This window comes from Puntigrus tetrazona, chromosome 13 (genome assembly GCF_018831695.1).
Source record: "Puntigrus tetrazona isolate hp1 chromosome 13, ASM1883169v1, whole genome shotgun sequence".
NCBI lineage: Eukaryota > Metazoa > Chordata > Actinopteri > Cypriniformes > Cyprinidae > Puntigrus > Puntigrus tetrazona.
The window spans coordinates 12,391,759-12,414,836 of NC_056711.1; the positions used below are offsets into that span (position 1 = coordinate 12,391,759).

General features: G+C 35.5%; 4 protein-coding genes and 1 long non-coding RNA gene across 7 annotated transcripts; 3 read left to right on the top strand and 2 right to left on the bottom strand.

The window, feature by feature from the left end:
• Nucleotides 1–4,188, top strand: ndufaf1 (NADH:ubiquinone oxidoreductase complex assembly factor 1). 2 transcript variants are annotated; one of them, XM_043255921.1, is made up of 5 exons: nucleotides 1–239; nucleotides 1,198–1,741; nucleotides 2,605–2,790; nucleotides 3,242–3,316; nucleotides 3,452–4,188. In XM_043255921.1, the coding sequence occupies exons 2-5, from the start codon at nucleotides 1,217–1,219 to the stop codon at nucleotides 3,590–3,592; spliced, it is 927 nt and encodes a 308-aa protein (XP_043111856.1). In that variant the 5' UTR covers nucleotides 1–239; nucleotides 1,198–1,216; the 3' UTR covers nucleotides 3,593–4,188. The 2 variants fall into 2 exon arrangements, with proteins under 2 accessions (XP_043111856.1, XP_043111855.1); XM_043255920.1 differs by having other exon boundaries at nucleotides 1–191.
• nusap1 (nucleolar and spindle associated protein 1) lies at nucleotides 4,023–7,770 on the bottom strand. The gene is made up of 12 exons (XM_043255917.1): nucleotides 7,575–7,770; nucleotides 7,224–7,289; nucleotides 6,996–7,136; nucleotides 6,708–6,894; nucleotides 6,484–6,567; nucleotides 6,187–6,299; nucleotides 5,689–5,739; nucleotides 5,366–5,529; nucleotides 5,041–5,201; nucleotides 4,823–4,945; nucleotides 4,603–4,708; nucleotides 4,023–4,158 (listed from the first exon to the last, which is right to left on the bottom strand). Exons 1-12 carry the CDS (start codon nucleotides 7,647–7,649, stop codon nucleotides 4,071–4,073), a joined length of 1,359 nt encoding a protein of 452 aa, XP_043111852.1. The 5' UTR covers nucleotides 7,650–7,770; the 3' UTR covers nucleotides 4,023–4,070.
• A 135-nt stretch (nucleotides 7,771–7,905) lies between these two features.
• On the top strand, nucleotides 7,906–9,850 carry oip5 (opa interacting protein 5). The gene is made up of 5 exons (XM_043255922.1): nucleotides 7,906–8,248; nucleotides 8,400–8,466; nucleotides 8,563–8,685; nucleotides 9,369–9,447; nucleotides 9,565–9,850. Exons 1-5 carry the CDS (start codon nucleotides 8,017–8,019, stop codon nucleotides 9,649–9,651), a joined length of 588 nt encoding a protein of 195 aa, XP_043111857.1. The 5' UTR covers nucleotides 7,906–8,016; the 3' UTR covers nucleotides 9,652–9,850.
• A 62-nt stretch (nucleotides 9,851–9,912) lies between these two features.
• Nucleotides 9,913–15,134, bottom strand: LOC122356854. The gene is made up of 3 exons (XR_006252392.1): nucleotides 14,993–15,134; nucleotides 14,655–14,715; nucleotides 9,913–13,963 (listed from the first exon to the last, which is right to left on the bottom strand). It is a non-coding gene; the product is annotated as an uncharacterized LOC122356854 (long non-coding RNA).
• Nucleotides 15,135–15,152: 18 nt separating this feature from the next.
• Nucleotides 15,153–22,511, top strand: tmem39b (transmembrane protein 39B). 2 transcript variants are annotated; one of them, XM_043255919.1, is made up of 9 exons: nucleotides 15,153–15,286; nucleotides 18,480–18,672; nucleotides 18,778–18,997; nucleotides 19,083–19,166; nucleotides 19,258–19,412; nucleotides 20,084–20,426; nucleotides 21,162–21,349; nucleotides 21,879–21,999; nucleotides 22,142–22,511. In XM_043255919.1, the coding sequence occupies exons 2-9, from the start codon at nucleotides 18,542–18,544 to the stop codon at nucleotides 22,373–22,375; spliced, it is 1,476 nt and encodes a 491-aa protein (XP_043111854.1). In that variant the 5' UTR covers nucleotides 15,153–15,286; nucleotides 18,480–18,541; the 3' UTR covers nucleotides 22,376–22,511. The 2 variants fall into 2 exon arrangements, with proteins under 2 accessions (XP_043111854.1, XP_043111853.1); XM_043255918.1 differs by lacking the exon at nucleotides 15,153–15,286 and adding an exon at nucleotides 16,163–16,358.
• Nucleotides 22,512–23,078: the final 567 nt, after the last annotated feature.

The window sequence follows — 23,078 nt, forward strand, 5'->3', positions numbered from 1 at the left end:
ACTACGCATGCGCACACGTCACCCCATAAACATCGAGTACAAACATACCGGATCAAAAATGCGCTGTATCTAATTATTCATCATCTGTATACATACAGGGGCCGAAAATTATAATGGCATTTGTTAGTCGCTACATGCCTGCGAGAGAGATTTGTTGTCGGTAGGACCACAAGCACTTGTGATTGTTTCAGGTAAGGACAGATATATGACGGACCGTAATGGCGTGGATGAGTGTTAAAGTGAGTAGTGAGCCGTAGTTGCTTTTCAAACCACATTTTATGTTTATTCGTTCATTTATGTACTTTCAACTGTGATAAATTTGCTTACACTCGGAGTTTTAACTTATCTGTAACATCTACTGTCATTAAAACGCAGTGGCTCTTGTATGTGTTGACTTGTGAATGTCATATAAAGTCAAATAAGATTTATTCCTATTGCTCAGTCAAATCAACTTGTAAGTATTATTAACAAAAAGTGAGGGCTGTAAGGCTTTCCCCTGAATTTGTTATGTGCCGTTTTGAGTTTCAGTCTTTTAATTGTATTATATCTCCATCTTTTTAAAATCTCCATTTTAAATTCATATAACATGAACCAATTTAAAATATTATTTGGAAAGTATTTACATAGTTTTACATAATTTCTTTAGTACTGTCCTGTTTTTCATTTACTTAAATATTTTTTCTTAGTTAGTTATTTGTTTACACTTTTTATTATGTTTATTTTAATCTAAGTATTGTTTGCATGATTTTTTTAATCTGACTTCTTATCTGTACTAATTATCTAATTATTTACATATATAGATACCTTCTAAATTTTGGGAATGAGGATGTATGAGAACTATATAATGAGAATTTTATTTTGGAGGTCTGTGGTACTAAAAGATTGAAAACCCCTTCCACATTACAACTGAAGTTTCCACCCATTTATTATTGTTATTGAGGATTATTAATCAAAAACTAAACTGAATATTTGTAGAAATACAACGGTTAACTTCTCATTCTACCTTTTCAGTGTAATGATTTGACAAAAGGCTACCCCTGATTATTTGAATATGAACCACCTGTCACTTGCTTGCAGAAAAACCCTGCTTTGTATGACTGACATATTGATTTGGATTAGTAAAAACATCTAAATCTAGAAGATCACCTGACATGATGTATGATGGTAAAAAGTTTTATTTTAATTTCCTGATTTCAGAATTCTACTGGATGTCAAAATGCAAATGATTCTCTCTAAACCAACATTAAAAACTCTGTTTGGAGTTTATGGTGTCATTCACAGACAGTCTCTGTTATTGCCATCTCCCCTGAGATGCTCAGCTGTACTAAGCACCATAAACATCTATAAGCGTGATTACCGCAGACCAGGCCAGCCTCTAGACAACCGCTGGCCCTGGCAAAAGATACAGTTTGATTTCTCCAAAGGTGTGGAGGGTATCAAGAAGCACATTGGGTTGTTGAAGGATGAGTTTGTTCAACCCTTGATTGGACCTGAAGGACGGCCGTTATTACATCACATGCTGGAACAAACACGCGTCCAGTGGGAGTTTCGTGGACCAGAGAGTCTCAAACAGTGGATGGTGTCATCCGATCAAGAGATTGGGGGCCGCAGTGAGGCATACATCAAACTAGGCAAGAACAACATCACATGTTTGCTGTACGGGACCTTGTGCTCTACACCTCCTCGTGATGGAGAGACACGATACAGTGGATACTGTACTCTGCGCTCCAAACTACCTCTGGTTAGTACCGAGATCCAACATCCCTCCATCTGATCTGTTTTTCAATTACTTGTTGATTTTTCTTGTGTTCTTTTCTTATTTCTACATGTGTTAATGACTCATATTTGTACATGACATTGATAGCCGCTAATTTACTTGTACAGAGGGTGATTTTTAAAAAATATTTATTGAATTGAAAATGTAATTTCATTTCCTTATTATACTTCCATCTGATCTGTAAAAATTACATGAAAAATAAGGTTTAGACAGAATCTTGTATTTACACTACCAAGTTTTTTTTTTTAAAGCAATCTCTCATGCTAAAGGCATTGATTAAAAATTCCTAAAACAACATATTACAATTTAAAATGTATTTGAATACATTTTTAAAAAAGTGTAAATTATTCATGTGATGGAAAAGCTGAATTTTCAGCAGCCATTACTCCAGTCCTCAGTGTCACATGGTCCTTCGGAAATTATTAATAAGCTGATTTGATACATATTACGAAACATTTCTTATAATCAATGTTTAAAACGTCTCAAAAAACATTTATTTGAAATAGAAAACTTTGTAACAGTAAATTTCTGTGTCACTTCTGGTTAATTTAATGCATTCTTGCAATATGTTTTTATTATAAATAAATATTTGATAAAACTCTTAAAGTCTTGAATGGTAGTCTATAGGTGTGTTTTCAATTTATATGTATAGAGAAAGTGAATTGAGACAATAATAATTCATGAGTTGTATGTTACATAAAAGTAAGACTTTAGAAGGGAGTAGTATTGATAAACACAGCTTTAGAGTTTATTTGCATCAATTTACATGCATTTAAAGTAAGCAATAACATGTCATTTGACCTTTAAAATATTCTTTTCTTTTGCAGGCCTCATTTGACAGAAAAAAAACCTATGACTGGACAAATTTCAACACGTTACATATGCGTATCCGGGGAGATGGAAGACCGTGGATGGTAAACCTGGCTGCTGATACCTTCTTTTCTCATAACAAAGATGACATCTACAGTTACTTCCTCTACACTAGAGGGGGACCCTACTGGCAGGATGTCAAGGCATGTACATGAAAGAACATCTAGAATACATTCATTTATGAATTTAAAGCTGCAGTCCATTTTTTATAATTGTATAATAAACACCATAAATTCATTTTCCAAACTGTTCTGGGTTTGTCCTGAATTTAAAGGTTCACCTTTAAGTGTTTATATTCGGACTGTTTAGACTGGTTCGGGTAGGTACCGCTGCGGAGTAGCCCGGTACCTGCAATATGAGACAGAAGTATCTCTGGCTACAATGTTCTTCCGCAAGATGCACCTTCTATTTATTAATTAAAGTGCCAGATGTTACAGACTGCAGCTTTAAGTACTTTATTCATCAGAGAAACATTGAAACATTAAAATTAAATAAAAAGTCAAATCCTGTTTTAAATGAACAAAAAAATAAATAAACACTTGAATGGCAGTAATATTGAACTACTTATCTGTTAATTGAACAATACTTTTACAGATCCCATTCTCCAAGTTTCTATTTTCCAGCCGGGGAAGAATACAGGATAACCAAAATGTCCTCTGGTTAGATAAGGTCAGCAAGGCTTTCTTGTCTCTTCATAGTTTATCTAGTAATTGATATTAGCAAGTAATTTTTATTATTTTTCATTATAACATAAATTATATATACACACACAAAGTTTTAACCGTTATAATTTTGTGCTCTTAGATAAAGACTATTGGTTTTACATTGGGGGATAAAGCAGACGGCCCGTTTCAGCTGGAGATTGACTTCATTGGTCTGGCCAATGACCTTGCCCACACAGAGGAGTTTGCATATGAGCTTTACAAGAGAAACCCGGAAGTCTAATTGTAATTGGAAATAGATTCAGCAATTGTAGATGACAGACAGACACTGATTTATTATGAAAAACTACACACACACACAAAATGACAACATGTAAGACAAAATAGTACAAAACGATAATTTATGAATTCAGCTCATATTCAAATAAACATTTTGTGTGACCGAAGTTTTGAGTGACTTCACTGTTTTTATCTTTACAATTACTTTATGCCCAATACAAATAACAATTCATACTAAAAATACATCAGGGCAAACACTCTTTTTACACAAATCAAAATTTTAAAAGTTTAAATTCTTATCTATAAATGGATTTAAAAACAACAAATGCTTTAGTTGGGTGACCTCACCTCATACTAAGCATATTAACCTAGCAAAAAAATGTTTACAGAACAGCAAAATATGTACAAAAGTTTGGAAAAAAAAAAAAAAGCTAAACATGTACAGTGAGTGTATAAAATAGCAAACAGTAAAAACACTGGAGTTAGGCCATGACCAGACCTCGCCTGGCACCCAACATCTTCTCTTTCTTTTGTTTTCGGTCTTCTGTCTGCTTGGCACGTCGCTCCTCTCTAAAAAAATAAATAAATAAAAAGGCAAAACATTCAGTGTGAAGTTTTATTTCAAATAATGAGACGCTGTAAAGCCAAATGTATGCTAGAATTGAAAGGTTTAGCTTTTTAATGCTCTCAAAGTCCCTTATGCTGAAAAAAAATGCTTTTATTTAATCAAAATACAGTAAAAAAAAAAAAAATAATGTGAAATGTTACATTTTATTTCATGATTTGCTACTCAATTTTATCAGTTTTGAAAACAGATGTGCTTCTGAATATTTTTGTGGAATATAAAGTTATGAAGTACATTGAATATAAAGTTCAAAACAACAGCTTTGTTTTTAATATAATTTGGTAAATACAACAATGTAAAAGCCCTTACAGTTAATAGCATTCTTGCTGAAGAAAAAAAAAAAAACGTAGTAGTGACCAATCAACGCACACCTAAAATAAGCATCTCACCTGGTTTGAACTTGGTGCTGTTTATAGTTTTTCTGGTGTGAAGGAACAGTCTGAGATTTATTAAGTCCTGTGTTCTCCTGTTGAGCTCCAAATGGCTTCAGCTTTCCTGCAGAGATAAATGAAGACAATGTAAAGTAAACAGATTCAATTCAAGGAAGCACTGTTTGACATTTTGGTTCTAGGCATTTCATTCATATTTTCTGTCTGAGTGTAGACATACCTTTGTGTGGTTTGTAGTTGAGTGGACGAGAGAGACTGGCCTTAAGATCAAATGTGTTCTTCTTGGTGGCGCCAGGGGTGACTGACAAACTGTTGTTCCCATTAAAAACAAACGGAGTAGCTCCTGTAAAAGCAATGCAAAACAACAACAATTAAAACCAATGCTTCATACAATCTTTTGTTGTTGATAAATGATTAGAGCAATGTAATTACTCTTACCGGGTGTTTTGATGGCGCCAATACTTTTATTAAGTTCAGGTTTGGTGTGAACATCAGATTTCCTCCCTGGAGTGGAGGTAAGAGGGACAAAAGGAGACATACGAGCTGGAGTCTTTACCAGTGAACGCTTATATTCGTTATCTTGAGTGGTCTGTGAGAACCTAGAGAAGGAAACACACCAGTAAACATTTAAATACAGCTGTAGAAATTGGTTATATTATAATAAACTGTTCTAATTAATCACTTTAGTTGTTAATACTTGGCTTTAGCAACTCAATTTCAATACTAAAAACATTATAGAACTAGAGGCCATTAATGTATTTACCGGACATTGATTTTATTGGTTGTGAGGACAGTTGGCCTGAAGGTGGTGCTGTCCTTCAAAGCAGACTTGCTGGCAGACTGCTGAGTGAGCCTGCGCTTTTCTGCCAATGTTTTTTTCTCCTGCACTCCAGGACTGAAGAGAGAGACTCTGCTAGCAGGCACCTTCTAATGGGGAAAAAACAAAAAAAAGTTTGCTTATGATTTCAGGTTAAAAATCATAAGCTTATTATTATTTCAGGTACACTATTTGAGACATCTATGCATGTGAATTCACTATGAATCACGATGACACTACAGCTGATATTAAAGCTTTTGGTGACTTACAGTTTGAGTCTTTGCCTCAACCGATTTCATCAGCGTCTTCTCTGACAGAGTCTGAAATTGCAAAAATAAACCACTTATAAATAATAAAATAATACATTTGGAACTCAACTACACTGTTCAAAAACAGTGTTTTTTTGTTTTTGTTTTTTTTAAAGAGATTTAAATTATTTGTTAGCTATTGTTGCTTATCTCCATGTCGCTGCAAACCTATTTTCCTCTGTGGAACTTTATTCCATTGGGGTTTTTTTTTACCACTGTAGTTTTTAATATGGTTTCAGTTTTTTCTCCGTACAGTGGAAGTCAATGGAAACCAAAACTATTTGGTTAAAAACATTCTTCTAAATAAATTTTATGTTCCATAGAATAAAAGTCATACATGTTTAGAATGACATGAGAGCGAGCAAATGACAGAATAAAATTTTTGGGTGAACAATCTCTTCTATCAACAATAATACTGGTTGTTATTACTTGACAGGCCAGAGTTTCAGTCACTGTTACCTTCAGCTCTTTGACAGAATTCCTGAGCACCTCCATTTGTTTATTCTTCCTTTGAACATAAGAATCAATGGACTCCATCTTTTTGAAGTGAGCCTCATGGAGTTTCTTGAAATCTGGGGAAGAATGATTTGCAAATACATTATTCAAGGGCAGGGCTCTGAATATTTGGTTACACTTTATGTAATGATCTCTAGTGAAACAGTGAACTAAACAAGTGCAAGAAACTGTCTTTTGAATAATACAGGAACAGGAAAATATATTTTGTTTCAGGTGTATAAAGTTATAAGATCCTATTACTAGGAGTTGTCGGCCGCAGTGCAGGTTTTCTCTTCATCAGGCCCTCAAGACGAGGGATTTTACCCACTGTTCTCCTCCCCACACCTGCAAAATATAAATTGTAATAGTCAACACCACATATGTTGTACAGGTAACCAAAAAATGTCAATCACATATTAAATCTTGATAAAAAGTTTAATAGCATCTTCTGTCAATGGGCAACTTAATATTAAGGTAGTTCTCACCTTTAACACTGGGCTCGGCAGGAGCACCTAAAGATTCTGGATTTGTTTCGACAGATTCTAGACCTTTCTCTACAGGATCTTTAGTAGATGTTTCAGGTGGAACTGGTGTCTGCGTGTCCTTTGGTGAGGACACCTTCCTCCTTTTGGAGCCCCTTCGGCCGCCCTCTTGTGCTGGCTTTACTTCATTCTAAATATTACATATTTAAAAACAAATGAATTACACCTATAAAAGGAAAAGATTGAAACAGTCTGGATTGAAAATGAAACTGTACATGTGCTCATGAATACCTGAGCAGGAACAGGAGTGGGGTCACTGAGCTTTCTCTTGACAGTGCGGCCTTTTCCCCGGCGCTCGGTCACAAACGTTACCGCGTGCCCGCCCTGCTCGTCCGTGACACTGTGCCCGTCCGCGGCGGCTGCATCATTATCCTGCAAACAATACAACATAATTCCGTTACAGCAAACTGTTCTCGTTTCAAAATGATTGTGGCGACAATGCACCAAAATAATACTCACATTTTCAGTTGTCTGGTGTTGTTGTAGGAAAAAGTGTTCTTTTAAAGCTTTCAATAGCTTTTCAGCCTAGAAACAAATAAGCGTTGAGAATTTAAGAAAGCAGATTAGCTTCTGATAAATGACTATTTGTCGATAACGTTCAACTAACAAAATTAAAGGTTTGTTATTTCGCGCAAAAAAAAAGCGTCAACAACGTAACTTAACTCCAAATCTAAATAAAGGTTAACATACTTTAATTATCACGGCAATTGCATTTAAACACATTTAACGAATCTACATCTACTCGTGCAGGTCGTTTAATTTAGCACCGTTGCAACATGGCATGGCTTTGCCGAAGTAAACGCGATTTACCTTCATATTTGCTTTCAGCCCAACCTCTTTCGCGAGGCGCTGCAGTTCCGCATATTTAAGCGAATCCAAATCCATATTGTGGATAAACTCCGTGTAAAAAATCTTAATATAACTTATATGAACGTGATACCGAAATTGACGACACTGTGATCTAAACAGCTCGGTTTGTTTAGGTGGGATTGCCGTTTGAAAAATAACGTGTTTCAAAAGCATCATTTTCCGCTAGATGATTGGTTGAGAAGCCCATGACAACACAGCACTACGACCAACAAGAAGTGGCGTTGAATTCTCGTGGGTTTTAATTGGCTTAAAGGCTTCAGCAAAGGCGGGACTTGATTAAGAGGTTTAGGGCGCCACCTGAAGTCCAAACTTATAAATTATTAAACGCGGTTGCGTCTTTTGAGCTCGTGTGAGCAAGAATAAAAAACTTGCTTGTGTAGTCATGTCGAACAGCACTCGAAGTTTACTCGAAAGCTCTTGTGATATCGGTCCATCTGACTTGACACAGACTAGCTCAATTGCAGATCAGCTACGAGCAGTGAAAGACGGAGAAGTCTGTATGGTAGACTACAGGAATTGCAGTGTTCTACAATGCACGACATGCAACACAGTGCTTGGAGACTCTCTCGGCATCTGCGGGGAAATTCAGAGCCTCCAGAGTATCATTTGTTCGAGTAAGTTCTCGGAAATCTTCTAAAAGCATGCAGACTCGCAATTCTTAACATATGAATGTAACTTTTATACTTATGTATAAAAGCACCGAAGACCAAAGTGGGTGACTGTGTTGTGGCCATAACCACTGCGTTTTAATATTTCCCTTTGAAGAAGTTACTGAGGAAGTGAGGGTAAACAAAAAGCTGGAGATGAGTTTGAGTGGTCACCTGGCTTTCTCGTAAGTATTGATGTGTGTTCATCTGAATGCTCCTGTCCAGTATGTGTAACGTTATGTGCTGGATGTCCCATCTTCCTGTGGTTTCTCTGTCTGTAGCACCTACCAAGTCCTTCACTGTGCTGGTTGCCATGGTGCTGTTGGCCTGGTTCTTCACTCCACCCCAAAGCACCTGGCTGCTTTACGAAACCTCTTCCTTCTACGAAAAGAGCTGATAAACTGGTGTGTAATTTGTTACAATAATGTCTACACAAACAGAAGTGCATTTCCATTTCAAAGGAATGATTCCCCCCCCCAAATTTAAAAATGGCTAAAAGTCTAAGCATCCTAAGGCTAGCCAAGATGTAGTTTAGTTTGTTTCTTCTTTAGGACACATTTGGAGAAATGTAGCATTACATTATGGGTGTTGAACAATGAGAGTACAACTAGCGGATACAAACATCATAATCTACAAGCAATCCATGTGACTCCAGTCCATCAATTAACATCTTGTGAACTGTAAAACTGCATGTTTGTGTGACTGGAGTCATGTGGATTACTTATGAATTATTGTGATTGTTTTTATTGGCTGTTTGGAATATCATTATGCCGGCACCTGTTAATGATTCATTGGTGATCCTGTGGCATAATGCTAAATTATTCAGAATCTGTTTTGATGAAAACTTAATTAATCTACTGTTTGGATGGCCTGAGAGTGAGTAAATATAAATAAAAAAATTTACATTTTTATTTTTGGCGGAACCATTGATTTAACTCTTTTAATGGATTCTTGAAGATTTAAGGTTTTTATGCAGTCCAATAAAAAATTTATATATATATATATATATATATATATATATATATATATATATATATATATATATATATATATATATATATATATATTTTTTATTTTTACATTTTAGCTACATGCTAGGTGGTGCATTTGTCAAAGCCTCCAAAATCAACTTCAAACACAAACTCATGGACAGAAAATTTAAAGAGGTGAGTATTTGTTTGTTTCACAGAATATATTTTATTCAGTTATATTATTGGTTGCTTTTTATAGCTACTCACTTGGGTTAAACATGGTGATTTTTTTTTTTTTTCTCCTCTTTCTAGCTGAAACAGGATTTAGAAGCTCAGTTGAAACAGGTGAAGATTCTGGAAGGAATCATGGAACAATTGTGCATGCGCAATGTAAGCTAAAGAAATGCCAGGCACTGAATATGTACAGTTGTTTTGTTGTAACTGCTGAAAAAATTTGTATATATTGTGTATTATGTATTGAACAATTTTAAAATTTAGTGAAATACCAACTAGATTTGTTTTTTTTATTTACATTATGTACCAACACAGGAATTGTATAACGGTAAATAAAAGTATATATTGTTGTATTCTGGAAAAATGATTCATCTAATGTTAGACTACCAGATGAAATATAACACTGAAAAAAGACAACACAACACGTTTTGTGTATGGCACCATGCTGCTTTTTTATTGCTAAAATTTAATTTTGTTTTGTACAAAATCATGCGGGGCGCATCTGTAGTGCATAGATCAGACTAAGCATAGAGTTTCACATTCAGAGGCAAAATCAGCAACACAAATCAGGTCATCAAAGCATATAAATGTTCTTCACTATTTGCTTTGAACATGGAAAAAGAACTTTTTTTTTAATAACTCTTTTTATTTTAAACTCCCCAATCGTATGTTTTGCTAAAACATACTGTATCTTGCCTCTTGCATCACAGACTTGTTACATTTTCATCATACAATACTCAATTTCAAAAAAGTAACATTTTTAATGAATACGTCTTTGAATAATTTACAGCAGCGATAAACCTTTGGGATTTCATGCATTTGAAAAGAAAGTCACGACATTGGTCCACTCATAGATTTATCACATTTCTGCATAAATATGTTCAAGCAAAGCTTAGTTATTGCATGCAGCACAAAACATTTTGTATCCACTTTTATCTACCATGCATTAACAGATGTTTTTTGCACTCTTATTAAAAAAAATACTAGTAAATTCCCAATGGATCTTTTTTTTTATTTCGTGAATGTATTGTGGTATATTGTTTACCCAGGATTTAGACAATGAATCATTAAGAGTGTCACAAACTGCTACCAGAACACTGCTCATATTGCTGTTAATGAAAATAATCTGTATATATACACATACAGCTTATGTGCGTTCCACAATGGTTTGTATGTAAACATGCAAGGTCAATAGAAAGGCATAAGCCCTGCATATATATTTTTACTAGTTATGAACTTTCTTCCACCTGTCCAAAATAAAAAAGGGTCTTTCATATTTGTCAGACCCCTGTTGCTACCTTCACTATTTATTTGGTGTCAACGAATAATGGGGGTGTTAACAGCTAGTTCTGTACTACCAGATATGAGCAATGGGACGTTCTGGATAAAACACTAACCACTGGTCACAAATATGCTACAGAATCTATTTCACAAAAACCACTGAATACTCCGACACTATAATTCATGCATAAACTGATTATTGCTTCTAAACGTTGAACTTAATACACATCATGGCTTGCATATCTTTGAGTATATTTAAAAATATAGTTTGCATTCCAGTCATTGAGGTATTTATCCACATTACAATGCTTTGATAATTGCTTTATGCCACTTAATATAATACATGTTACTTTAAAATCTAAAGTTTTCTGCTACTAGGAATAATCTACCCACAGCTCTAGTCTGAGACAACAATACCTGATGGAGAATGCAATATTAGAGGTATGAATACAAACACAGTTCTAGGTTACCCTTTCGAATCAGGACGAGAATACTTTGTGTCTACAAGTCTTTTTTGTGTCCGATTGTTACAGACCAAATAGCATCAGGATCAACTGTTTCCAATCAATTCTGAAACAGGTACAAAATTAAACTCTTCACTTCTAAGCCAACGAGCTACATTTTCTGCCCGTTAGGGAACTGTCATTTTGATCCGAGTCAACTATTTTGGGCCCAGAACTTAATTTTGCACAGTACAAACTAGGACAAACTCACACAGTGCTTATGAAACATATATATGTATTTCAGCATGGCTAGCTGCATGTCAATACCAACCGCCATTTTTCTAATCCTCAGCATGCTACAACACATTAACTAATAGTGATTACCTGTGAATAAACAACCGTGATTGCCGATTAAAACCTAAAACGAACAAACTCTGCATGAGTGAAAATGACTCGCCTAGTCGCCTTTTAATCAAACCGATCAAGATGTGGATGCTGCTCCATGGTGGTTACTAACTAAATCGTTATCTGCCTATTTTATTTTCTAAACGACTTTATTATAGCATATACTGAATGTCACTACGACTATTAAACTCAGCAAGCATCGCTACCATACATGCATGGCCATGTTTATGCTGGCACTACAAATCCCGCCACCCTAAAGCAAGCGGATGAAACTATACATCATTTAATGGAAGACATTGGTGATTTTGTTGTTTTTGCGAACAACTTGTCACTTGTTTGTACAATATACATAGTCATCTCAAAACAAGACAAAGGAAAGAAACAAATATTGCACATTTCCCACACTGAGGCCTTACTACTCTTTCTCCCATGGAAATTTATACTCGGTACATGACACTAGATTTCTACCAATCTATGTGACAGAAACTACCGTATAAACGAAACAAAAACTGTGTACATTTTCACACAGATGAAGTTAAACTCCTATGTTCACAGTGCACTGTTGCTGAGGACCAAGCACAGGCTGTGACCAACTTCCTATAATCTATCTGAGATGATGCATTAAAACATACTAAACTATTAACTATTTAAAAATGTTGTGGTCTAACATTTAACCATGCTACTGCCTTTCTTCAGGCCTAATGAGGATACTATGAAAATGACACTATTATTTCACTATGAATATTCTCTTGGAAAACATGTAGGAAAAATAGATACTGGTAGCCAAACCTTTGGAATAATTCAGATTATTTTTAGATGTCTTATGCTTATTTTCAATTTCAAAATGTAATTTATTTCTGTGATGGCAAAGCTAAATTTTCAGCAGACATTATCCTTTATCCATTATCCTACAAAACCATTTTCTATTTTTAATCAACATATCATAATTTATGTTTCTTATATGGAAACTGTGACATATTTCCAAAGTTATTTTTTTAAATAAATGCTTTTATTCAGCAAGAATGTAATATAATTGATTGAAAGTAATAGTGAAGACAATAATGTAACAAAAAAAATCTATTTCAAATAAATGCTGTTTAGTTATCTTTCTTTTGCTCAAGAAATTCTGTAAAAATATTTCATATTCTCAAAGCTTAAACAGCAAAAACTGATTTCAACAATAATAAAGGATCTTGTGATTCAAGTAACTGCTAAAAAAATTCAGTTTTGCTATCACAGGATTAAATTACACACATTATAAATAGAAAACATTTATTTTAAATTGTAATAATATTTCCCAGTATTGCTGCACTGTAATTTTAATAAAGTCAATGCAGCCTTGGTTAGGAGATTTTCAAAAATAGTTTTAAAAAAATAATTATTCCAAATTTTTGTCTGCCAGTGTCCGTGAACTACAAGGTCTGTATATGATTTTTGTGAAAACCTATTAATAAAATAACGTACATGAAAAAAAATCCTCTTCCAACTGATTTCCAAACCATTTGACAGACAATGACTCTATTTACATTACTATGAGAAAAGCATGTGAATATAGTTTGATCGGAGTGCTCGCTGTGTGGGTCTGAGCTGTGGTAACTTCTGAGGTAGTAAAATAATTATATTTCATTATGTCCCACTCCCACTAGAAAGGTTTAACTGTGGAATTTATAAAGCTTATGCTCAGGTCAGTGTGCCACTGTCTGTCTTGGTTTGTCAGTACAAGTACATAGAAAACATGAAAGCATGGTTCATGGTTTTGCAAAAGCACCAATATGAGTTCTGAATTAAGAGAACAGCTATCTGTCTACAGTTTGTTGTCTCAGAAATTAAATTCTCAGCCATTTTTAAATAAGACCAAAATAGTGCTTTACTGGTAGGTTTAAAGCTAAGCCATGGAGCTTTTAAAAGAGACGTGTCTAGGCACTTAATCTGCAGATAATAAAACAGTTGGATGAAGCTACTTCATCTTGCTTGCATGATTTAGTTTTGAAATGTGCATTTGTTTTACCTGCAAAGCAAGTGCGCTTCCACTATTTCCATTTTCACTTCTAACACAACCTGCAACTTTATAAATACTATATTGAAATTGGTTTATAAAGAGATATGACCAGAAGATGGCTCTGTAATGTGGCACAATTGTGTTACTTTTTTTTGGACACATGAAGAGCTTATGGTTCTTTCATGGATAAAAACAACTTCAGTCGTCGTCTCCAAAGTGCAGAGATGATATGTTCATAGACCACTAACGGTTGGTATGCTGAACAAACATTTCCCTGAAATAATGCTGGAGGAAAGACAACTTAACGGGATGGAGAGCAGTTTGAAGAACAAAGACATGATGGTCTCATCTGCACAGAACAGACACATGAAAAAGATCAGATAAGGCCAGGAGGTAGGGCTGGGTTGACAACACTGATTTTAATTCATCCTTATTATAATAAACCAATATCAGTTTTTAAATCCAAAGATCAATCTTTTAGTTCATGTTATTTTGTTGACGGGTAAACAAAACTTCACTAAACATTATATAAAACACCTGCCATCCAACAATAAGCCCTACACTTTTCCAATCATGATAAAAAATAAATAAATAAAAAAGACACTATTTTGACATTCTTTAATATTAATCATGAAAAAAAAACAGTACAACTTGCAAGTACTACAATCCATTTAAATGTGTGAATAAAATCAAACTAAATATTTAAATGTTTTAATTTATATTTCTAAATCAATCAAATATTTATTAGCGTAGATTATTATAGCTAAAAATAAATAGCAATTGAATTTAAAAGTTTGGAAATTAACCTCTAATATTATTAAAATCTACCAAGTGACAGGGTTGCCTGTATAGTTCACAATATTAGTACATAACACAACATGTACTGCACCTGATATATATCTATAACTATACGAACTGAAATCAGAATCTAATAAAGAGCTTGTGAATCTGAATAAAATTCATTCGTGAAATCAGTGTCGATACCCAGCCCTACTACAAGGAAGTATCTTGCGTTATTTTTGCTGCACAAATTTACCTACCTGGTCATGAGTTCCTTTCAAGACTGTTCCTTTCTCTTCTTGATATGACATATGAAGGGCACTGTTTTGGTAAGACAAAGCAGGTTAATTAAGATCCGCATTCTCGTTTAACAATATAGTTATTAGTTCTAGAGGACTTATGAAAGGAAACGATAAAGTGTTTCAAAAAACAATATACGTATCAATATTAACACACAACCACATAAGGTATATCTTTTCTCCTGCACGATGCACGACCATCTACCGAGTGACGCAAGTGCTGGAATGCGAAACTGCAACACAAAGATTAGACAAAGACAAGCTCCTGTAGTACATGCCAACACTCGTCGTGCACTCACCGTCTCCGGTGATCTCGTGCTGGTTTCGAACCGAGTGGAACTGGAGCTAAAAGTCACCTCCATCGTACACGTCGGCTGAGCACGGCGGGCCAGGCTCTGAGATGTTCGGTAAGCCTGGCCCCGCTGCACTGCTGCGGCGGAGGACCGCGCGCTACGCCATTTCAGTCCCGTGTGCTCTGCTGCGGCAGAGCTCTTCCGGCGCTCATCGGTGCCTGCGCTCTGATTGGACAGCCGAGAGATCCTTCAGGCGATCAGGACCCGCCCCCTGGGACAATAACAGACACCAGTGTACAGGTAAAGAGGATTTTTATAATGAAATATTAACAGCAGCATTATAAATAACAACCAAGAGAAATGTATAAAAACGTAAGGAATAAAGGCTTTGAGGTCTCTTGTGCTCACCAAGGCTGTATTAATTTGTTCAGAAAGACGGTAATATTGTAATTGCAATTAAATATAATTACAAAATACAACAACTGTTTTCTATTGTCAAATGTAATTTATTCCTGTGATGGCAAGGCTGATTTTTTCAAGCTCCAGTCACGATCCTTCAGAAATCATTATAATACGAAATGTAAAAACAAACAAAACAAATCTGCATTTATTTGAAATGTGACTTTACAGTTACGTTTGATCAATCGAATGTGTTCTTGCTAAATAAAAATATGATTTTATATAATAATTAAAAATATTACTGATAGTAATGTTTTGAACATTCATGTATGTGTGTGGAATATAGCTATATTTTATATTTTTATTTGAAACATTATTTTGTTGGGGACAGATTATTTATTGGTTGAATAAATTAATGATTGTGAATGAAATATCTAAACAAAATTAATATTTAAAAAGGTAGCAATAGTTTTATTGCACTAGAACCAAATAAATAGTAACCTGATGTTGTGGCTTGACTCAGTGCTAGTCTATTTTATGCAATAAATGAAGTTAAATGAATGTGCATTAAACACGGAATGCAGTAACCTTTCCAAACCGGTTTTGTGTACTGTATGTGCCCGAGGCTTAGCCACATGATGTGTTTTGAGCTCACACACACACACACAGAGAGAGAGAGAGAGAGAGAGAGAGAGAGAGAGAGAGAGAGAGAGAGAGAGAGAGAGAGAGAGCGCGAGCGAGCGAGCGAGAGAGAGAGAGAACACGCAAGCACGCACGCTTGCCTCCTCCCCCCTGCGTTATGCGCGTGCGTGCGTCTGCGGTACAACATCAACAGAATGAGCTCTCTTCGTTTACTGTCAGAAATTAAACAAACCCTCTACATCCCAAGTAATTAAGTCTGTTTTTAGGTATTGAGTGCGTTTCAACCTAAATCTCTCAGTCGCCTTGTCCGGACTTAACGCGGTTGAAAGTGGTAAGAGATTTTCTGCGATTTTTTGAAATTGGATTATGTGCAAATGCAACAGTGCTAGGCCGCAGTCTTATAATCGAGCATGCATTTGTTTTTATGGGCGTTAAGATTTAACCAGACCCGGGACATTTTTGTTGCATTTCAAGGCGATTTGGTTTCAGAATGAAACAAACAACATGTCTTGTAACCTACATGTTTCACAGCAACGCTTCCGCAAAAGTTGTCTACCAATAAAGGCTGGGCTGTAAAACACCAGAGCGACGGGGAAAGAATATTACCTGTCTGAAGCAGAATACAAAATCTTAAAAATCTAACCATAATACAAATGCATTTAATGTTTGTTTTAGTGAGACCCGTTTGTGGCAGCACGTGCATTGCCAGCCCTGTTGTGCTACATGCATGTGGGGCTTCTTTATCAGTGTCCTGTGGATGAGACCAGTCGTGATGAAGTTCTGTGTGGTTGACTGGGTTTGCATAAGGATAAATCTAAACCCCAAAATGACAATAAATAATTTAGTCATACAAAATGCAAACTGCTTCAAGTCGTTCTGGTTTGACAATTGCTGCATTAAAAGGCTATGTAATGCATATAAAAAAGTTACCAACCCCTCAAGTAAGCCCAAAGCACAAGTGAAAGTAGCCTGCATTTGCAATAAGAGCCATTTGAGGAAGAGTTTATGAACATACAATTAGTCAGTTCATTCATCGCAAAACCAGTGGTACCTACATTAATGTCATGTTAGAACTGGTCAGGATTTAAAAACAAACACAACTTTTTTTAACCTGTTCAGACACCACAAATGTGGTATTGCAGTATATGGGTCCACACAAAAGGAATCTGCAACTGGCTTTAATTTGTTAATTTTGTGCCACCATATTGCTGAAATGACAATAAACTGATCGTGATTTGAATTGTAATAACATAGTATGGTCCTTTGACAGTGTCTTAAAATGCCATGCAAAAGACCATGGTAAATGAATTAATTTAGTACCCAGTGTTCTGGAGAAACCTATTACCATATAATCTCTTTAGATGTGCATTACATTACATGCTACATTACATGTGCTTAATTCATACACTATATGAAAAACTTTTTTTTTTTGCATTTTTAATTTGTCAAAGTAGTTGGCTTCCCACATATTCCATCCTCTAAGGCAATTTGCATGACATGCACAGGTGGCATTCATCCTAAATTCTGCAGAAATAGCAAGATAAGACAGGTAGTAGCTATTGCAAACATTCTGAGCTTTTGAACAGCCTGTAATGATTAACAGTAAATGAAAATGTAGAATAATGCATTTGTAATAAACATTACATTACTAAAGAGGGATGTACACAAAAACTATGTTAGAGTTTGGATGATGAACTTTAACAGATGTATTGTGTAATGAAACAATGATGAGATTTGTGTCTTGATAATATCTGGTAATAAACATCCCGATAGAAGCATACACTAATGCTGAAAATGCAACTTTTTTGGTATGTTGATTTATTAGGTATGCATTAAATGAGTCAAAGTGATTGTAAGGACATTTACGATGCTACAGAATACTTACATCTCACAGAAATTGTTCTTTTGAGCTCTGAAAATATATAAATCTCACAAAAGAGAGTTTAATAATGAAAATTGTTGTAATTTGTTCACATGTCGTTCAAACCCTTTTTTTAAACATACGTTTTTTTTTTTTGAAGAATGCTGGTAATCAAAGAGATGTTGGTCTCCATTGACTTCCGTAGAATCTTTTTTTTTACACTACTATTGAAAAAAATACAATGGGGACCAACAACTGTTTGGTTCTTGAAAATATCTTCTTTTGTGTTCAACATAGAAAAAGAAACTCATAAAGGTTAGGGACATCAGGGTGAGTAAAAGTTTAGTTCCAATTGAATTAATAAGAAATGCTTCATGGAGCAGCAAATTAGAATAATTTCTGAAGAACATTCGGCTTTGCTATCACAGGAGTAAATTACAGAAAATAATAAATTGTAATAGTTGTAAAAAAAAATAAAATAAAAATACATTAGCTCCATTAGCAGTTATTTAGTATACAGGAGACTTTTTTTTTTGTCAAGACTCATTCTTAAAGCATGTTTTGAACTTGATGTGATTTGTTTTCCTGCAGGTATCTAAAGTGTAACCAACCAGAAGTGCAAAAAAATTGAGAGGGGGCAGAGGGGATCTGGAATGGCAGGAGGAAGAAGAGGAGCAAATAGAACGACATATTGTCGTTCTCCGCTGAGCAGTGAGACGGGCTCCGTTGGCAACGGCAACCACTCCACCAGCTCACCTGTGACAGGTGTGAGGTCACGAACCAGGTGGGGGCACGTTTGAGCAAAATGGTACACATAATAAACTAATGTTCTGTTGCTATGATAACATCCACCTCGAGTGTTTAAAATAACATGCTATGCGGTCGTCAGGAATGGATCGGGGACGGGAATTTCCAGCCCTCCGCTGGCCACTCAGACGGTGGTGCCACTTAAGCACTGTAAGATTCCAGAACTCTCTGTGGACCGGAACGTCCTGTTTGAGCTCCACCTGTTTGTGTGCCATCTTACAGCTCTGTTCGTACATTACGTCAACATCTACAAAACAGTGTGGTGGTACCCCCCCTCGCACCCTCCTTCGCACACTTCTCTAGTGAGTCACATGTCAGAAGTCTTAAATTCGACAGAAGCATCCGATGTTAATTTCTCCACAAAATGAATTTCTTTTGTCTCTTCAGAACTTCCACCTTATTGATTATAATATGTTGGTGTTCACCATCATAGTGCTGGCTCGCAGACTAATTGCCGCCATTGTAAAAGAGGTAATGTGCATTATCTCCTAGCTATTCATTCCATTTTAATGGCTTTAAAATGAATAAGTTATGCATTCTGTTCCTCTTCTTTGCTCTGAAGGCATCACAAAGTGGGAAGTTATCCTTTCCGCACTCGGTCTTCCTGGTGACGGCACGTTTTGCAGTTTTGACTCTTGCAGGATGGAGTCTGTGTCGTTCACTTATTTATCTCTTCAAGACTTATTCTGTACTCAGCCTGCTCTTCCTGTGCTATCCGTGAGTGATGAATCTATACATCTGCTGTTGATTCTAATGTTGTCAGGCATTACCTTTGTTTCATGAGTAAATTCCAGTCATTTCAAGAGGAATCTGTGTGATCTTGAATTTCTTGTGAAGGTGAAAGATTTCCCTCACAGATTTTGCATCAGGTTCAAGTTGGTCGCACAAATTTGCCATGTTAGCCAACAGAAAGCTGGTTTGAAAGTGACTTCTGTGTGACGTATGAATAACCGACCTTTTTGCTTATGAAATTTTGCTAATGTGACTTTACATACTTTCATAATACATGTATGATGTGTCAGGATAGTTGACAAGTTATTGATAATAGTAGATTATTGTATATATTTTAGTCCTGATGCTTTACAACACAAGCAGATAGGTGGATGGTTGGACAAATAGATGGATGAAGAGATATAAAAATGGATAGCTATACAGAAAAGGCAGATAGATAGTTAGATGGATGGACAGATGGATAGATGCACTAAATCAATAGATTGATGAATAAAGATATATATATATAAATGGATAAATATACAGAAAAGAAATGGATGGACATATCAAGCTATAGATATACAGATAAAAAGATATAAATGGATGGATAAACATTGAGAAAAGATAGATGTTCAGTTGTATTGTACTGTAATATTTCATTTATCTTTCCCCCTCAGGTTTGGAATGTACATCCCTTTCTTCCGCCTCAGCTGTGACTTCCGGAGGGCTGGATCCATGTCACCATTGGGCAGCATGAGTGCTAAAGAGGTGACCAGTGCTGCTTTGGGCCGTGGGGGACGGGACTATCTGTCCGTCCTGAAGGAAACGTGGAAGCAGCACACCAGCCAGCTGTACAGTGTTCAGCCCATGCCTACCCACGCCTGCTGTCTCTCTCCTGACCTCATCCGCAAAGAAGTGGAGTACCTGAAGATGGACTTCAACTGGAGGATGAAGGAGGTGTTGGTTAGCTCCATGCTCAGTGCATACTATGTGGCGTTCGTACCTGTTTGGTTCGTCAAGGTGAGTGTATCAGCAGGTATTTTTTTTGTTTATAAATGCACATAGAGCTTGTGGACCGTCAGAACAGGTTTGGTTAAAGAGGAACAGGAGATTCATGTGTAATGAGCCAATAAATTCAGATCAGACTGGATGTAGGCCAAAATCATTCTTGGTGTTGGCGTATGCAAATACTTTTTCCAGATATTATATTTATGGCTTTCTATCTGCCCTCAATGCAAAGCTTTGGTTTTAGCGTCAACTCTGGGTGAAGTTTGTATTGTTGTTTGTTGTATTAAAAAGAACATCTGTCAAATTTGACAATACATTTTTCAGTGCAAGCTGCTACAAAACAATGAATCATCAATTATATCACAGTTGTTTTTGCTCATGATGCTTATTGCTTATAACTGTTCAAAAGCTTGGGTTGGTAATATTTTAGTTGTTTTTTTTCATAAATCATTCTTATATGTTGATTTGGTGCTCATTAAACATGTCTTTGTATTATTTGTGTTGTAATGTCAGTCAGTATTAAAAATTATGTTGTTTAAAATTTTTATGTAAAGCATAGTGTGTTAAATTAGGTTTTAATTCAGGTTTAATAAATTTATTTAAAAACATATTTTAAGCTAATGTGCATTACAAATATGCATTGTGATATATAAAGATATTATAAATGTATGTGCCTGTGTTTAATAAATGTTTTGAGAAAATTGCTTTACATTCATGCATATTCTTAATTTTTCTGTTCGTTTGTAGAGCACACAATATGTGGATAAACGGTGGTCTTGTGAGCTGTTCATCCTGGTATCTGTCAGTACTTCTGTCATTCTGATGCGGCATCTGTTACCTCCTCGATACTGTGACCTGCTCCACAAAGCTGCCGCTCACTTGGGCTGCTGGCAGAAGGTCGACCCTTCCCTCTGCTCAAATGTCCTCCAGCACATGTACGTCTGACCTGAGGTTACAGAAATGGCATAAGTTTAAGTTGTTAGGTTTTGTGTGTGTGTGTCTTTGCTGGACTTTGGTTAATATTTTTAGCGATAAAATGTAAGTATAGCAGGTGCTGAATGATTCCAAATGCATTTATAAAAAAGAGCCTAATTTAAATTCTTGTTCACAGTCTGATGTGCACTTAGCCGTGAAAGAATACCTGCATTTTGTTGCACGTTTCAACGTGTTCTTTTGATCTTGGGTGTTGCCGTCAACAACAGATTTATTTATAGCGCCTTAAAAGAATTTGGAGCCAAGTAATTTTTAAGAATGACTGGTTTTTTTTTTTTTTTACATTTATTTACCTTTTGTTTTTCAGAACAGATTTCTTTACATGCTGATTTTAACCTGTTTTTTGCAGTACTACCTCATTGAATGTATTTTTTATTTATTGTTTTTTTTATATGCCTTGTTTTTAAGCAAATTTTTAAATTGTTTTTATGACATTTTTTTTGTAATAGCTTTCTATTTCTTTTCCTGCAGATGGACAGAAGAGTACATGTGGCCTCAAGGAGTTTTGGTCAAACACAGTAAAAATGTTTATAAGGCCATGGGCCATTATAATGTAGCAGTTCCCTCAGATGTCTCACATTATCGTTTCTATGTAAGTATAGAATATAGATGAACTCTTGAATAAGTTTGAATGGAAATGTGTTTAGAAAGATTATTACAAAGAATTAACAATATTTTAATGGGAGTGATATCGCAGTAACCACTGTTCCCTCTTTTTCCCCCCCTTTTAACAGTTTTTCTTCAACAAACCTCTTCGAATATTGAACATTCTTATAATCCTGGAAGGTGCAATGATATTCTACCAGCTATATTCACTCATGTGTTCAGAGAAATGGCATCAGACGATATCATTAGCTCTAATATTATTCAGTAATTATTATGCCTTTTTCAAACTGCTCAGAGACAGAATAGTTCTGGGAAAAGCGTATTCGTATTCAGCCAGTGCCTCCAATCAGAAAGTCAGTTAGACGAAGATAAATTATTGTCGGTCATCACAGATGAGCAGAAAACATGCATGAGAGCTGTTTATTTTTTCTACAAGTGCATTTCTGTCTATGTTCTGACTTGCCATGAAATAAAAAGGAATCCTATTTTTGTACAATGCCTAGTTTTCAGACGTTTTCCTTTAAAGAACATTAATATCCTAGTCAAACACAATTGTGTTTTTCTATGTATTTAATTTTAATGTTTGTTTATTTTGAATCAAATACTATTTTAAAACAAGTAACCACTAGTTTTATCATTCTCTTAATATTTCTTAGGTTTATCATTAGTTTGTTTACTGTACCATAACCGCCTCTAGATGGCAACAAACATCTCGAAGCAACGGTTGACTAATGAATACATTACAAAGCTAATACATTACAAAGTATTTACAAAGCTAATTCGTTTGTGTCGTATATAACGCTTTTTAAAAGCCGCTTTGGTAGCTTTGTGGATGAGGCTTTTATAATTGGTGTCCGAATTTTTAACTGGATCTCAGCTCGCGTCTTGTGATAACCCTTTTAGTATGGCGAAGGTTCACATCATGAATATTAATGTTGATGAGTTGACGTCATTTAGAAGCACACCAATTGATGGGGGTTGCTACTTGAATATTAATTAGACGATCGGGACGCTTCTTCAAAGCAATCCAATAGGAAAATCGTGTCTCATTAATATTAATAACGA